A 16,556-nucleotide genomic window follows, 5' to 3' on the forward strand; every position below is an offset into this window, starting at 1 on the left:
CATTCAATTGCGTTGATCACGACAAGCTATGGAAATATTTACGGCAGATGGGCATTCCGGAGCACCTGGAGAAACTTATGCAATCGATCTACAAGAGCCAAGAAGCCACAGTCAGGACAGCTTTTGGCAACACGGATTGGTTCAAGATCGGAAAAGGCATTAGACAAGGCTGTATTCTCTCGCCAGCTTTATTCAATCTTTACGCCAAAATGATCATGAGACCATGCAGTTTGGATAAGTCTACAATTGGAGTAAAAATCGGAGGGAGCAACATCAACAATCTACGATATGCCGATGAGAAGACTCTGCTTGCTGAAAGTAGAAAAGACCTAAAATATCTGGTCAGAAGAGTCAAAGAAGAAAGCGAGAGCATGGGACTGTACCCAAGAAAACAAAGATAATGACTACGGCAAGTGACGATGCAGTCCATATTGCAATCGATAATGAGGAGTCGAATGGGTACGAGACTTCCTCTTTCTGGGTTCTAAGATTGATGGCAGTGGAGAATCATCTACTGAAATAAAGCGACAAATTGCACTTGGCCGCAATGCTATGCTAGGAATGATGAAGATATGGAAGAGCAAGATATCAGCAGCTCAATGGTCAATGCAATTGTTTTTCCTATCTTTATGTATGCATGCGAAACCCGGACACTCAAGTAGGCAGATCGCAAGAGAATCGATGCTTTTTGAATTGTGGTGCTGGAGGCGAATGCTGCTCATACCATGGACAGCAATGAATACGAACAAGGCAGTCCTAGAGCGGGTCAAACCAAAAATATCATTAGAAGGCAAGATCACCAAACAACGACTCTTGTATTATGGACATGTCATGTGGGCTAATTCAATAGAAACGACGCTAATACTTCGATTCGTCAGCGGGTCCAGAAGAAGAGGACGCCAAAGAACTCGTTGGCTGGACACAATAAAGGCTGACACGAACATGCCCATAAATGACCTGAAGGAAGCGGTCAGAGAAAGAGAAGCGTGGCGTTCACTGATCCATAGAGTGTCCGAAAGTCGATGTCGACTAAACAAATAATCATCATCATCATCATGCAGTGTGGAGTGAGTTGGAACACCTTGCTAATTGCTTATACCCAGTACTGTGCGAGAGAGGCAACCACCCAGGGTGCAAAGCTGAAGGGGCACAGGGTAATTCATATTTTAAGTTAATATGGTTACAATTGAAGAATAGCAGGTGTCAGTTTTTCTTGTTGCTTCAGGCCAGAACATTTCTGGTTATGGTTCTACTTATACAGTAACATTATGGTAATAAGTAGTGTAGCACATTTTCATAAATGTAGGTGATTAAAAAACAATGCTTTAATAGAATTAGCTTGTGTAATACATTAGAGTACAGAGGAATTTAAAACGCCCAGCTGTTTGCTTTTACAGTAGCACTAAAGGGGTATGTAACAAACCCACAAATATGGTTTACACTTAAGAGATTTGGAAATAATGCTTAGTGTGGCATTAGCCTCAGGAATTAGAATAAAACTTGTTGCATACTGGTCATTTTTATATATTGTCATTTATATTGTTTATTTAAATAAGTTGTCTGGCTGAAATAATAATATTGGTTGAATTTACTTATGAAACAATTGTATACTAACTAGCATTTATTTCATTAATATCACCATAGAACAATACTATTATTTCATCAAGCCAATTACTTTATGTTATACAGTATAGTTGTTCACTTCCTAAAGTATAGAATTATTTATGCAACTACCAACACATATGGAAAGATTCAGATTTTTTTCTGATTGTATACACCAGATGGGATGTAGTTTAAATCCCGGCTGTCGGGACGCCGGTTCTCAGAATGCCGGCGCCGAAATCCCGACACCAGTCAGAATCCTGGCGCCGGCATTCCGACAGTAAGTAGTGGGGTTATGGGTTCGGCACTAGGAGGGAGTTTAGGTTTAGGCTGCAGGGAGGATTAGGCTTAGCGGTAGGGTTAGGATACTTACCAACAGGCAGTGGCAGCTCCAGAGGTGAGGCCAGTCCAAAATTCAAATAGGGTAGCCACACCAACTGTCACCACAAACTCTGCCAAACCTCTCCAGCTGGGACGCACTGGCAGTTGGTGTGTCTCCCCTATTTGAATTTTCGACTGTGCTGCAGCCCCACCGCCGACATTTCTTGCAAACCAATTGCTTGACATGTCATTTCTGTATATTTTTTGTCTACCCCCTAAATGCTAGTAACTTTATTTATACAAAAAATTCAAAAATATATTTTTCTTATAGCATATTATTATACATTGCAATCTTTGGTTTATTTTGCCTATCTACCTCTGCCACTAATAGACCATCATTTTTTGAGAATGTAATATTAAACTTCTGTGTTTTCTCTTTGCTGTAAATAATCAAGTTCTAGCCAATAACCAATATCACGAGTTAACATTCATTGATCAATACCCTTTTGTTAATAGTGAAAATAATGTGTTGCATCTTACTGTTGCGATCCATTTCTCACATTAAGGAGTATATTTACAGCACTAAAGTACGGGTTTTTAGAAATGGAGATGTTGCCCATAGCAACCAATCAGATTCTACTTAACATTTATCTAGCACCTTCTAGAAGATAATAGCTAGAATCTGATTGGTTGCTATGGGCAAAATCTCCACTTCTAAAAACCGGCACTTTAGCAAATATACCCCTATGTTCAATGCTATTTTTTAAATCCAGTTTTATATTATTGTTGCATTTTCTTTCACACTGACTATGACAATGTCCATTATGTGGCAGAGTGAAATCCTGATGCGTGGTTGCCTACTATCCCGACTCGGCCAGGAGCTCTCCGAAAATCCGGCGGAGCTCCCGGCCCCTCATAAGAGCAGGCAACTCACCTGGATTGGCTTATGCCACCCTACACACACACAACCCCCACCCCCCGTTGCACCCACTACACAAGCGAAAGTGGAGCCAATAACGTAATTTGCGCTTAATCGTGTCTTTGTAGCCCCACCCCCTGCTTTAAAATGCCATTAGTATTGGCATTGAAAAGCGGTGGCGCTGCCGTGATAACGCAATCCCACCGCCATGCCCTCTCACCGCCCACTTACGCCGCCGCCACACCCCCTGCTGCACCGACCTGGCAGCCAGAAAGTCTGTAAGTATGTGCCGATGTTATGTGGAAATGATGTTTTGCTTTGTGGGGAATGGACCATTATTAGCCACTCCAAGCTCCATATGTATATACCAGATGTGTCAGCTTTACCCAACCAATACAATTGTCATTATATGTAATTTAGTCCAGTCAGACTAAAAAGGAACACTAACCCCGAACATTTACATGTTCAGATATTAAATAAAATGGTAACATGCATTGTTCACTGTTACCCTGACACTCAGCTGCAAACATCCATATTACACCGCAGCGCTATTAATTAATTACCTCACATGCTGGGACTAGCCATTGACCAGCAATTTTTAGCAAACATCAATAATTTAGTTTTAAAGGTTGATGGGTCAGAGCCGGTCCTAACCAATTAGGTGCCCTGGGCAAGATTTTGGCTGCTGCCCTCAGCAGATAATCCCAGACTCAGTTAAAAAAAAATCATATTATTAAAGACGACTATACCTGTTGGTAATTGTGGAAATAAAACCAAATAGTACTCGAAAATAATAAATCCTAAACATTTTTAATAAGAAAACACAATAAGCAAAAATAAGCTAGGTTACTGTATAGCAAAATGTATATATCCAAGAACAACTATGGTAAAATGTAGTTCTTCCTTGAAATCCAGTGTCATATGGTTACATACTCTAGTATATCAAGCAGGACTGGTAAAGGAGGGCTGAATAGAGCAAAGGGGAACATATTTTACGTGATGAATTTACACAAATAATTAATGACAGTGATTGCAAAGTAGTTTGTTTGATTTGAGTTGTATGAGTCATGATGAAACAAGAAAAACTCCAAAACTGTGCGTTTCACTTTCATAGCTTAGTCAAATCATATGCCATAGTAATGACGGATCTCCTGTAGATGTCTCATTGGGGGCGATGCTGAATAATTACAACCACTTAAGGCCCGTATTCAATTTGAGCTGAGCCGCGATACTTTTTCACCTCCCGGACTTTTCGCCTACATCGCAGGCGGAAAAGTATCGCGCGCGTGCCTGCTTATCCCCATAATCAGTTTGAAAGTAGGCGAAAACGGGACCCGGCGAAACTGAAACAAGTGGAAAGTACTGACAGATCTGGGGAAATCAGCCTGACACACCCCAAAAGATGCTCTGACATGGGGGTTCCCTATGATACCCCCCCAATTTGGCTTGCTGAAGGTATTTGGTGTTTTTAAACGGGCTCAATAGCTGCTAAATAGCGTTTTCGTATAAGTGGTGAAGAATAGTATTCTGGAGGGTTTTTTGCAGAAAATAACTAATCCCAGCAAATTTGGGGTACTTGAAAATGTGGGTCAGCACATTTTAAAGTTGCTAAAGTTAAGTTGAATAAATCGTGAAAAATCCACCTGCCGCAAGCCCCTGCAATGAAAAAAACACCTGGGACATTCTTGGGGACCCCCCAGAGTGAAGTTCGCTAGTTTTTAACTTTGTCCCCCAACTTTTTTTTTTTTCGCCCCCAAATTCAAAGTGATTTTTTGGGGTGTCCTTAAGTGTTTTTTTAACATTTTTTGACACAATTTACCTTTGGGGGACTGTATGAAAGCTGCACGGAGGTTCCCGCAACGTTGCACCCCAAAACCCCAATTCTGCACTTTTTGCCGCCTGCTGTTCATAGGCGAAACTTTTTCGCCTATTACATTGCATTGACTTTCCGCCTGGCGAAATGATGTCATTGGCAAAAAGTTTTCGCCAAAAACACACAAAAACAGCTTTTCGCCCAAATTGAAAACGGGCCTAGAGAATGCCGGTTATTGCACCTTAAGATGGGTGTTTATTCACTGCATCGGCCGTGAGGCTGTTAGCGCTGCACTAAGTCTGAAAACAGCATCGCGGCCAGCACTTAAGTCGGATTTCTGCTCGTATCTCAGGACGGTGCGAGCAGAGATCCTGTAGTCAGACTTAACATTGAGCTGAATTTAGTGCATTGGACACATTTTCATATTGCTATTCATCTGGAGGTTTGTTACACACTTTTACCTGTCTATGCTAAACCCTTACCGAGGTTAAAATAGGTGGAAACAGATACTCTCAGGTCTCATTAGTTGAATTAAATAAGGCTTACATACAAACATTCAAAAGCATAGTGCAAATGTTGTTTTTCAGTTGCCTACTTTTTCACAAACATACAGAAGGGAGGATCTTAGTTTCTTGGTTATAGATGGCTTTCTGTGCGTGTAGAGGTGCAACATCTCTCCCAACCATGGACCTTTGGAATTCCTACTATCTCCTGATAATTGTCATTCAACCACAAAATATTTCCACATAATATCCAGTCCCCCTAACCTATTCATATATACAGTATTAACAACCAGAGGCATTTTAATAAATGAGGAGGCCTTGCGAAATTTTAAGCATGCCCTATATTTTTGTCGATTGCTCCAATTCTATGGCGCCTGTGGCGTACTATTTTCTCCATACTGCACATTCAGATGCATAACCCTGGAACCCTCCCTCCCTCTGTTACTCTCTCTTCGACTCTCTGCCATGGTGTTCCCAACCTCAAACTCTACTGAGACAGCACTCACAAATGTGATCAATGCTAGGAAGTAGTCATAGGATACTCATATATTTAGAGTTTCCTGCAGACCAATGGGAAGAACTCAGAAAACTGGTCTAATAGACCAAAAAATACATTTGCTTTACTTTATTTTGCCCTAAAATATAATCCAAGGTGGTAAATGGGTATAAAGAAAGCTACACCAAAGAGCTTGCTATCCAACTACATAACATTTCCGCATGGATTGTGGAAACAAACATAACTAGTATATACAGAAGTGTCCTGCTACATCTTTACCAATTGTGCTACAAACGTGCGCACGCAGCGTGCCATGAAATTACCCGCAGCAGCATATGGCACGCTATGGCGCGCACTGTGATCGTACCATGCAATCCTATGGAGGCGCGGGTGCGAACGCAGCAACGATGTAGCAGGACACATATGTACCCTATATAGAGCAGAAAGCATATTTAATAAAATGGCACAAATGTGCTAAACTAATTATTCAAATTAACACACAACAGCCTAGTATACGATAGACTAATGAAAGGAAACGGATACATTTAAGCAGAAAAGATAAACATCTTTGGCTTGTGCTTACCTGTGGCTTCAACAATGCCCTCGAGTATTACAATAATTTCAAACTGCTCTCGCTTCAGTGACTCTGCAGACATCTCCCAGAAAGGACTATGATCATTGATGAAATGACAGATGATCTGAGGTTCCACCAGGAAAAGACGGTCCTCTCCAGTATCATAACCAAGGTTGATCTCTGATTGCTCCAGTGGGATGAATTCCCCTTCCTTTGTCTGTCTTGATTTGATAAGTTTTGCTCTTATCTTAGCATCTACCATGTGACTATCCCGTAGATCTCCAATTCTGAACATCAAGCATAGCTTTTCATCTCTGTGCGACACCACACATTTCTTACTGAAGATCAACGTCTGGGCTCTTTTTTTAGGCCGAGAAATCTTTACAAACATACAGCCTACCATGAGTGCATCAATCACTGATCCAATTATTGACTGAGCCATAATCAATATTACACCCTCCGGGCAATAGGCAGTTACCATTCTGTGGCCATAACCAATTGTCCTTTGAGTTTCCACAGAGAAGAGTAAGGCAGAAAGAAAGGAGTCAACATTGTCAACACAAGGCTTCCACTCGGGGTCCCCAATATGATTCACGTCATCTCTAATCAAGGCGTCCACAAAATAAAGAACTCCGAACGAAACCCAGGTGAGAATATAGCACAACATGAATACAAAAATGAACCAACGATATTTTAGATCCACAACGGTAGTGAAAATATCTGACAAAAACCTTTTCTTTTCATCAATCCGTCCAAGGTTGACCCTGCATTTTCCATCCTTGGTGACATACCTCTGACGTGTTTGACGATTGGTGAGATTGAAAAGCTGACGGTCATCGCACATAAGCTTACAACGCATCCTGTGTGATTTTGTGGTGGCTGGAGCTGAGACAACACTACGGGTTGGGGTTTTGCTTCGCATGGGAATATTTGGAACACTGAGGGCATGACTAGGATACCACTTTGAACTGGCTTCTCGCATGGGTGTCTCCTGCTGGGCAGCTCGTTGGTAACGGGGTAAGTCCTCTGTGTTAATGGTCACACTAGGCCTATGCTTGGCAATTAGGGGTTCAGCAACTGTATTTGTTTGTTCTACAGCGCTGAATCTCCTATGACGAGCTTCCCTGATACTGTTGGTATAAGACATTGGAATAAAGCTTGAGATGATACCACCTTTTTTAGGAGGAGGAAATTGTAATTTCTGATGGTAATCATCACAGGAAGTGACAGAGACAACCATTGTTTCAGGCTGTAAGAGAATAATAATAAATGTTAATACAGAATATTTATATCGCCGGCATAGAAAAAAATGTTAACATCTGAATTCCTTTCCTAGTGCCCTAGTGGTGGAGCATTGTTTTGCAAGCCCGATTCTCCTAGGTGGCCACAACCCTGTTATAGTGTGACCAGCCAGGCCTGCAATAGTCGAATGTTGGGTGTGGCTTTTTGTACGCCATGTTGTTCATCCCACAGCTGTAGCTTTATTGATTTTTTAGTACTGTTTTTCCGTAATGTTTTATTGTACTTTTGTTATTGGTGACAGATACACTTCAAATAACACTATGTGGGGGAATTCAAGGAGCCACGGTAATTTACTGCACTCTTATTGATCCCTCAGGGCTATTCAATTAGCCCCGAATGCAGGCCGCAAGCTGCACTTAACAGGGATTTTTTTCATGGCTGATAAGACCCGAAAAAAAATTCCAACTAAAGAGCGTGGTAACGGATGCTGCTACCCTGTTAGTGCATAGGTCTGGGAACTTATCACGGATTCTATTTCTGTTAACACGTTAATTTAACAGGAGCTAAAAAGGGTATCGGATGAATAAGGGGCTGGAATTGAATAGCCCCAGGTGTTAAAGTCTGAGGCTACCACGTTTTTTTCACCCCCATTAAATTAACAGGGCTAACTGAATTCTGCCCTATATCGGCCAAAGGAAGTCACATTGTGAGTCAACCGAATAACACAAACTGTATCAGGAAAATTATTTTGACACAACTAGTTAAGGCTCCTTACAATCCCTGTTATCATGGAAGTCCCTTGTTTGGCCAGTTTGAGAAATCAGTGCAAGCTAATTGAGTAGTTTGGGTCTATTTATTATATTAATATATGCAGTGAAAAGAATGATGAAAAACCAAATTTCATTGCAATTTATCAATAAAATTTCACTGGGTCAGCTGACCAGTTGTCCGTTGCCTCAGTGATAATGATCCGTGTTAACCTTTGCCACTTCGATAGGCCAGCCTGAGGGAATCTGAACATGTGTTGTCCAGCTTGCCAGTTCATTTATGCACAGAGGTACTGACAGCTCAGACTACAGCTTTTATTTCATCTTGGTAGACAAAAATATAAATGAAACTGCTAAAAATGTCCAAAAAATTAAAAATATTTAACAACCAATGAACACAGAAAAACTACTTTATTTTAACAAGACCATACTTGCACCATCACGATACCTGCTTATGAGAAACTCTGTATTTTATTGGCGTTGATAGCAGTGCTATAGCCAATGGTGATTACATAATGGAAAGGGCAAAAACACACGTTTTTTGTGGCCCATGATAAATATGTTCCTTAGACATATAGGCCTGATTCCGAGACGGGCGTAATCCCGATATTTATGCAATTGACCGATTATCGAAAACCACGCATGCGTCTAAGTAGCACTGCGCATGTATCAAGGAACATTCTCATAGTCTCTTGCTGCGACTTCTATTTGCAGTGTGATTGACAGTCAGGGAGCGTTTGTGGGAGGTAAGGAACCCAGGCGTGTTGTGACCGTCTACTGGTCGTGTCACAGCCTGCGTCTGCAATCCTGTACGCAGTGAAAGTGGCTCTGGCATCTCAGTTCCTGCAGACATTTTGAGTAGTTATAGGGTTACTCAGAACTGTGATAATCAAATGATTTGCGACCAATGCTGCATCTTTGTAGGAAGATACTTGGATTTGCATAGTGCAGGTGGGCGTCTTAATACAATCTGCGGCGACTGCAACATCTGCATATTTTCACACTGCAGCTGTGAACAGGATTGCAGCTGCGATGGCATTAGCGCACATCTCTGAATCAGGCCCATAGACCCCTACACAACTGGAATCTTAGAAAAGAAGTGTTATAACATATATTGTAGGTGTAGGGCAAAAAGCACTATACCACAGGTTATTTTGATATGTGTTTATGTTTAGATTGTTAGGAAGGTTAGCTTTTCTACAGAGTTTTACAGGTTTATGTATCAAGCAGTGAAAAGTGTGGAGAAGTGGACCAGTGGAGAAGTTGCCCATAGCAACCAATCAGCTCCTATCTATTAATTTATAGACTGTGCTTGATAAATGTTACTTCAAAGCTGATTGGTTGATATGGGCAACTTCTGCACTGGTCCACTTCTCCATGCTTTTCAATGCTTGATACATAAACCCCATAGTCAACATCTATGATTGAGTTCCACTTTTACACCACAACAAACTTGTGGTCCACATCTGTCATACTGTATGTACACAATCTATTGTAATGTGCTTAATGGTGATGCATTCACTTTAAAATAGAGATGAGCGGATTCGGTTAAGTTTGGATTTTCCCGCCAAAAATCGGGTCTCAGGAATGATGGTGTTTCTCCATTTGTCCAGGAATGATGGTGTTTCTCCATGAAAGATGATGTTTTGCCTCTTTCTGAGACCCGATTTTTGGCGGGAAAAATCTGAACATGGCGGGAAAATCCGAACTTAAAAAGGGTATTCAAAGCTCATTAACTTTTAAGAAGTAATAATTATACTGTTTGTCAAATAATAATGTATACTTTAACATCTAACAGGAAAAAAAGACCCTTTACTTTTTGGGGGAATGTCCCATATTTGCTGGTGTCTGTAGGTGGCCTGGGTAGGTAGGCTAGCATATGCTTTGCTGTTGGAGTCTGAACTGGAGGAATGGAGTTTCTCCTGATTCGTTGATCATCTACTTTCAGCCTGTTCTCATTGACATGATTCAGCACACAGGGCCCATTATCCTGCTGCAGGTCCATGCTGCTGCTAGGAGCAGCCAGTGCCATTGTAGTTCAGATGATGACCATCTGGATTTATTCAAGAACATAGCACATTCTCTCTTGGATCCTATAATGACAGACAATAATAGTGATTAGTGAGAAGATAATCAGAGTCACAGAAAGAGACTCATTCTACAATCTAGATGTTTTATGCACTAGATAATCCATACCTATACTGTACATACTAAAGAGGACATACAACTATCTTCAGTAATGGCATGGGTAAGTAAGTATAATATTGTTTTCTGTATTAAATCTTTGAACTTTGTGAACACAAAAGTTTAAATTTGGGTGGATTTCTTTAAGGTTAAATCTCAAAGTTCAATAAAGACATGTAATAAAAGTCTATAAGTATGGACTGGTCATACCATGTAACATTTGGTATATAACCGTGCAGTTTCACGGAACCGGGGAAGAAAGATCCCAGTGAAGAAATACCATATAAGGAAATAGGTGCTATAGTGCCAACATTGATCATTGGAAGCAGCCTAAACCTAACCCCCCCTCCCGGCAACCTAAACCAAACCTCTCTCCTGCAGCCTAAACCTAAACCTCCCCCTATATCCTAACAGCCTCCCCCTAACTCCACTACTTACCGTCGGAATTCTGGTGCCAGCATCCTGACAGCCAGGATAGTGACTACTGTACATCCCGCTTAGTTAGGAGCTGTATGTCATACTTAATACTGACGGTGCAATAACAAAGGGAATAAGTTTATGTTATTTAACCTGTTTTCACATGAAACTCTGTGACTTTCTACCACTGACAAAGTCACACCTACTGTAGTTATTGAAAAAGCATATTTGAAATAGAATAACATAGTATTATGATCATGTTCAATGGTTATGCTGTGTTGGAGAATGAAAATCTAATTTACAAAATAACGTAATTTTTTAGAACAGTCTCACGTATCACTTCAGGCGCACACGAAGGGGGGGTTTCTGAGTACCCAGAAACCCCCCCCTGCTCGCCGATCACTAAGTGTAGTGAGGACCGCAGTGAGTGCGGCCCGCACTACACACTAACAAACACACTGCCGCCGGCACCAGGTAGTACGCTCGTACTACCCAGCGGCGGTGTGTTTATTCTTTATTTTAGCAGCCAATGAGAGTCAGACAGACTCTCATTGGCTGCTGCATCCACAGAGGGAGTTGGCTGGAGCTCACTCATGAGCTCCGCCTTCCGGACGTCTCTGCCATTGTGCAGAACAGGCTGGGAGGAGCAGACAGCGGCAGTCGCAGCAGGAGCGGAGAGTCAGGTAAGTTGTATTTTTTTGTGTGTAAGAGGCATGGGCACTGACACTGGCACTGTTTAGGGGGGACGCTACTGGGGGCACTGTATGGGGGGGTGGCTGCTACTAGGGGCACTGTATAAAGGGCCATGACTGGGGGCACTGTATAGGGTGGCCGCTACTGGGGGCACTGTATAGGGGTGGTTGCTACTGGGGGCACTGAATAGGGAGGTAGCCCGTTCTGGGGGCACTGAATAGGAGGACTACTACTTGGGGCACTATATAAGGGGCACTATGGGGGGGACTACTACTGAGGGCACTACATATGGGGCCCTACTGGGGGGGCTACTACTGGGGGCACTATATAAGGGGCACTGCATAGGAGGGACTACTCTTGAGGGCCCTGCATAGGGGGACTATTACTGGGGGCACTGCAAAGGGGGGACTACTACTGGGGGCACTATATAAGGGGTACTGCATAGGAGGGATTACTACTGGGGGCACTATATAAGGGGTACTTCTGGGGCCACTGCATAATGGGCACTACTACTGGGGGCACTGCAAAGGGGGAACCACTACTGGGGGGAGGGAGGTATTTAATAAATCATGCTGGCTGTATTTATTTGCCTGCTGCATTCATGATTTTTAGCGATAGGGGTGTGTGTGTCTGTCTCTGTGTGTCTGTGTCAGTCAGTGTTTGTCTGTCTATTTATTTGTGGCTAGGTGTCTTTTCATTGGTTCGGTAACCAAGGATTTGGAAACCCCCCTTTTAAACTCCTGCATTTGCTACTGCATTTATTTCATGCTTTACATATAGCAGTTCTGCAGTGCATCCATCATTTGGTAGAACTGTTGTGTTATAGATACAGAGCTGCAAGTAGAATGTTGGCACCTGGAGGAAGAAAGAAAGCTGACATCACCTTTCCCACAAGTGTATGGTAATAATTAATCATCATGGCTATATATGATAGAGTTTCTTCCATCAATTTGCATTACCTAACTGATATTTCTATTAGCACTACTGCATAAAAGATGATTCCCATTGGATTATTAAAATGGAACACAACAGATGTTTGTATTTCATTTAACTTGCATTTAATTACTATTTATATTAGAAATGTGACTTTCATATTTATTAATAGCACTGTCCAGCCAAAACTCTAGTTATGCCCGACGTATGACTGGCACAAATATCACTGTTTTTGAATGGGACGTATTTTGAGATGCATCTGACTCTAAACACACAAGTTTATACCGCACTTAGGGCCTGATTCAGAGCCAGACGCTCTGACCAGAGCGCTCGCTCTGAATCAGGGCCCTCCTACCCGAAAATGGAGCAGCCTCTTGGACGCTCGCATAGCTGTGGGTGACCACCCACAGCTTATGCGAGTGTCCATGATGATGGTCGCGATGGTCAAGACCAGCGTGACCATCGGGCTTGCGACGAGACCCTGCGGTAGGGTCTCGCTGCCTCAAGCCCAGGAGTGATTTTGGCTCTCTCAGAGCCAAAATCACTCCCACTGACATCACTACTGATGTCAGTGGGGTCGGACCCAGACGGTAGGAGTTCCCATGGGAACGCCTCCGTCTGGCAACCACGCCCACGGCACGCCCACTAAAGGGGCCCCTTTAGTGCGAGCCCCCTTTAGTGCTCCCTCCGTCATGCGCATGCGCATTTGGGTACCATCGACCCGCTTGCGAGCGTCCTGCGCTCGCGAGCGGGTCTGAATGAGACCCTTATTTTATTATTTAGCATCTATATATTATGCAGCACAACCCAGAAAATGTTACGCTTTCACATCAGTTCCTGCACCATTGGAGCATACCATCTATATTCATTACCACTCACAAATACACACAATACGGGTAATTTTGTCAGAAGCCAATTATCATACCTGTATGTTTTAGACTGTGGTTTGAACATAGGGCCTGATTCAGCATGGATCGCACGGCTGCGTTCGCACGCACCCACTAGCTGTGGAAATATGCTCATGAATGCATACGCACTGCCACCACACCATATTATGAAGACGCCAAGTACTTCATAAAGACACCCCCTTACCTTCACTCGCATCCATCATAATATGCAAGATTGAGAAAACATCGGTACAATCGAGAACTATCGGACCAAGACGCAGAATAGTGGTTGACCTGACCCTCCAGCAGGAATTGCTAAACTTCCTGCACACAGTGAGTACTCAGGCTGCGTATGGGTTCGTTGTGGATAATTTATGCACATCCCTGCAACGGCGTTCGAACGCACTGACATGCCTGCATTCTCACGACCACCCCCGTCACCACCCACAAACAGCACTTACGGTCAATCACTGATTACCGAGTCTGCCTACTGCCTGCAATCGCATTCCCGATTGCAGTGCCTGGTTCACGAACACCGCGTCATATACACATGCGCAGAACGCAGCCTTGCGATTCAACCTGATAAGGCCCATAGAACACTTAGAGGAAACCCACGCTAACATAGGTAGAACATACAATCTCCACACAGATAGGTCCCTGATTGTAGCTCTGACCTATAACCTCAGCAAGCTGCACAAATGTATTTATATACATTTTTTAAAGTGTTTATTTTCCCTATGTACATTCTGAGAGAACATGCGTCCACCTCTAAGTGAGTCCCTTTCTCTGGTCTATTCTTTTCAGCTGATATTGTAGATCTAGTTCTGCCAATCATAGGAGCCTTATGATGGTGTCATGATTTACCTAAGTCTAGATTTTTTTGTGTGTGTGTAATTAGTTACTTTTTATATTGTGTTTTTCACTTTCTAGTCCATATGTAAGTTTGAAGTGAATGGCTTTAGAACTATCTAGAACCCACTATATTTGAATAATCAGAATGTGTTAGTATTAGAATGTAAGCTCCTATGAGCAGGGCCCTCTACCCTCTTGTGCTTCTCCTTACTCTACCTTCATCTACTTCTTACTCTCTACCAGGGCACTTGGTTGCTTTGCATTGTTGCTTATCTGGGTGTTATGGTCGTGAATGTAGCAATGTATATTAGCCATGTCCTGTAATGTATTGTATTGTACTGTACTGTCCTGTACTGTAAGTCACTGTAAATCAATCTATTTGTTTATGTACTTTGTAAGGTGATGCGGAACACTTGTGGCGCCATATAAATGAACGATAATAATAATAATAATAAATGAACAGTTTTATTGGTACTTGTATATGTTACCGTACATCATAGTTTCCAATTGGTGTCCCCTATCCTTAATTAGAAATCCCCTTGTGCATTGATACAGTTTAGAGTGATAGTACTGTATAAAAATGTAAAAAATATATCGAAATATTTATCCGATTTCAGGGTTTTGAGCATGTTAGAGCTATTTGTTTATCTTTCAAAAAAGTGTTATGATGAAATGTGTCAGGTGGTGAACAGAAGGAGACACTCTGGGGCTGAGTCTCTGTGGATGGACGCAAACAGCGAGATTTTGCATACAGTGCATGCGCAGATGAATATTTTTTCTTTCCTGTACTGAGTCAGACGGAACTTGGCTGGATCTGTATTTCTGTGAAACTGTGCATTTCGGTAAAGGAACTTGGAGGTGACCATACGATGCACAGAGCAGTTTGACTTGTGGGAGTGTCAGGGGCGTATATCTATAGCTCTGTGCGAATGCGTGTACAGGGAAGGGAAAACTATTTCCGATGGAATCTCTTGTACCTAGCATGGTGCAAGTGACGGTACTAATGATGGCGGTTCGTGCAAAATCAATTGACGACATAGCTTTCACATAGCTGACTGGAATTTCACTTTAGCGGCTGCCCATCAATAAAGCCATTTTGTGTGGCCCCTTTATCTACAGTAGACTTTTTAGAACTTTAAGTAGACAAGGGAACGGGGAAAAAGGGGGGGGGTGGACGCAGCACAGGGAATGACAATCAAACTCTTAATTGGAGAAGTAAAATAAATGGTTTATACTAATTGCGTGGACCCTAATTCAATTAATAAACATAAAACAGAGGAGTCTGGTGTCAATGAAAAGAAAAAAGAGGAAAGAAGATAGCTCCCATGGAAGGGGCACACTCTGGGCCTGATTCAGAGCCGCTCGTAAGCGGCAGCTCGTTCGCTCCGAGCGATGTTCGCACACGTATGGGTTTTAGTACGCATGCGCGAACCAGTCAGTGCGGCCGAAAATCGTGTGCTTGCAAAATAGCGAATGCCTGCTAATATGAGTGACAGAATGAGGCGTCTGTGGGTGGTAACAGGGGAAGGTGCTTGAAAACGGGGAGTGGAGATCCGAAAGCAGGCGTGCCAAAAGGTCAAAACGGGCGTTTTAAGGGTGTGCATAATTAACAAAGCAGCGTCATCGACCACGTCAGTTGGGTGTCTTTGAGCCAGAACTGCTCGCATGATTGCGGTATTAAAATGCAACCACATGAATAGCGAGCAGTTCATTCGCCTTTCGATGTACTCGATTAATCTAATAAATAGCGGAGATGACGTATGATGCGAGCGGCCAGGGGGCGTTTTTTACAAAAAAACGTCCGCATGTTTTGTTCGCCCGATCAGACATAGAGGCGTCAACAGACCGCAAAGAGCGAACGGTCAATTTAAATAGCCAGCCCCTTTTTCTGAACGAGCGAGCGAAATAGCGTCCGGCTCTGAATCAGGCCCTCTGTCACAAGATTGTTAAAAATATACTTTTATTATTACATCTATAAAATTGTTAATGAAATAGGGAAAAAAATGTTGAAACTCATAATACATATATATATACACACATATACAAATCCTTGAAAAAAATGGAGAATTCAAAATTCAAAATTAGCATGTCTCATGGGATCATGAGAAATTATCTACCGTGTTCCATGGATTAATCCAGAAAAGGTAACACTATTGTCACTGAGAATCAATAGCAATAGGTAAAAAGATTATCAAACAGATAAATGTATATCTGAAAAGCACAAGAGTCAATCATCATAACCCCTCAGGTATGTTAATTCTCAAATGCTAAGTGCAAACACATAAAACAGCAAAAAATTCTATCTGTTGACAGAATACAAGGGTAACAAATAATGGGTTAATCATATACAGTA

General features: G+C 42.3%; 1 protein-coding gene across 1 annotated transcript in view; it reads right to left on the minus strand.

Moving 5' to 3' along the window:
* The window catches only part of LOC148509511 (G protein-activated inward rectifier potassium channel 4-like), a 93,523-nt gene that overhangs the window by 31,009 nt on the left and 45,958 nt on the right, over window positions 1–16,556 (minus strand). The window contains exons 2-3 of the mRNA XM_088443018.1: window positions 10,054–10,330; window positions 6,238–7,477 (exon numbers count right to left, since the gene is read on the minus strand). Of these exons, the coding sequence (XP_088299144.1) occupies window positions 6,238–7,477; window positions 10,054–10,269 (1,456 nt within the window). The 5' untranslated portion in view covers window positions 10,270–10,330. The remainder of the gene's footprint in view (window positions 1–6,237; window positions 7,478–10,053; window positions 10,331–16,556) is intronic.

Source organism: Taudactylus pleione, unplaced genomic scaffold (assembly GCF_031769625.1).
Source record: "Taudactylus pleione unplaced genomic scaffold, aTauple2 ptg000322l, whole genome shotgun sequence".
In the NCBI taxonomy this organism is placed as follows: domain Eukaryota; kingdom Metazoa; phylum Chordata; class Amphibia; order Anura; family Myobatrachidae; genus Taudactylus; species Taudactylus pleione.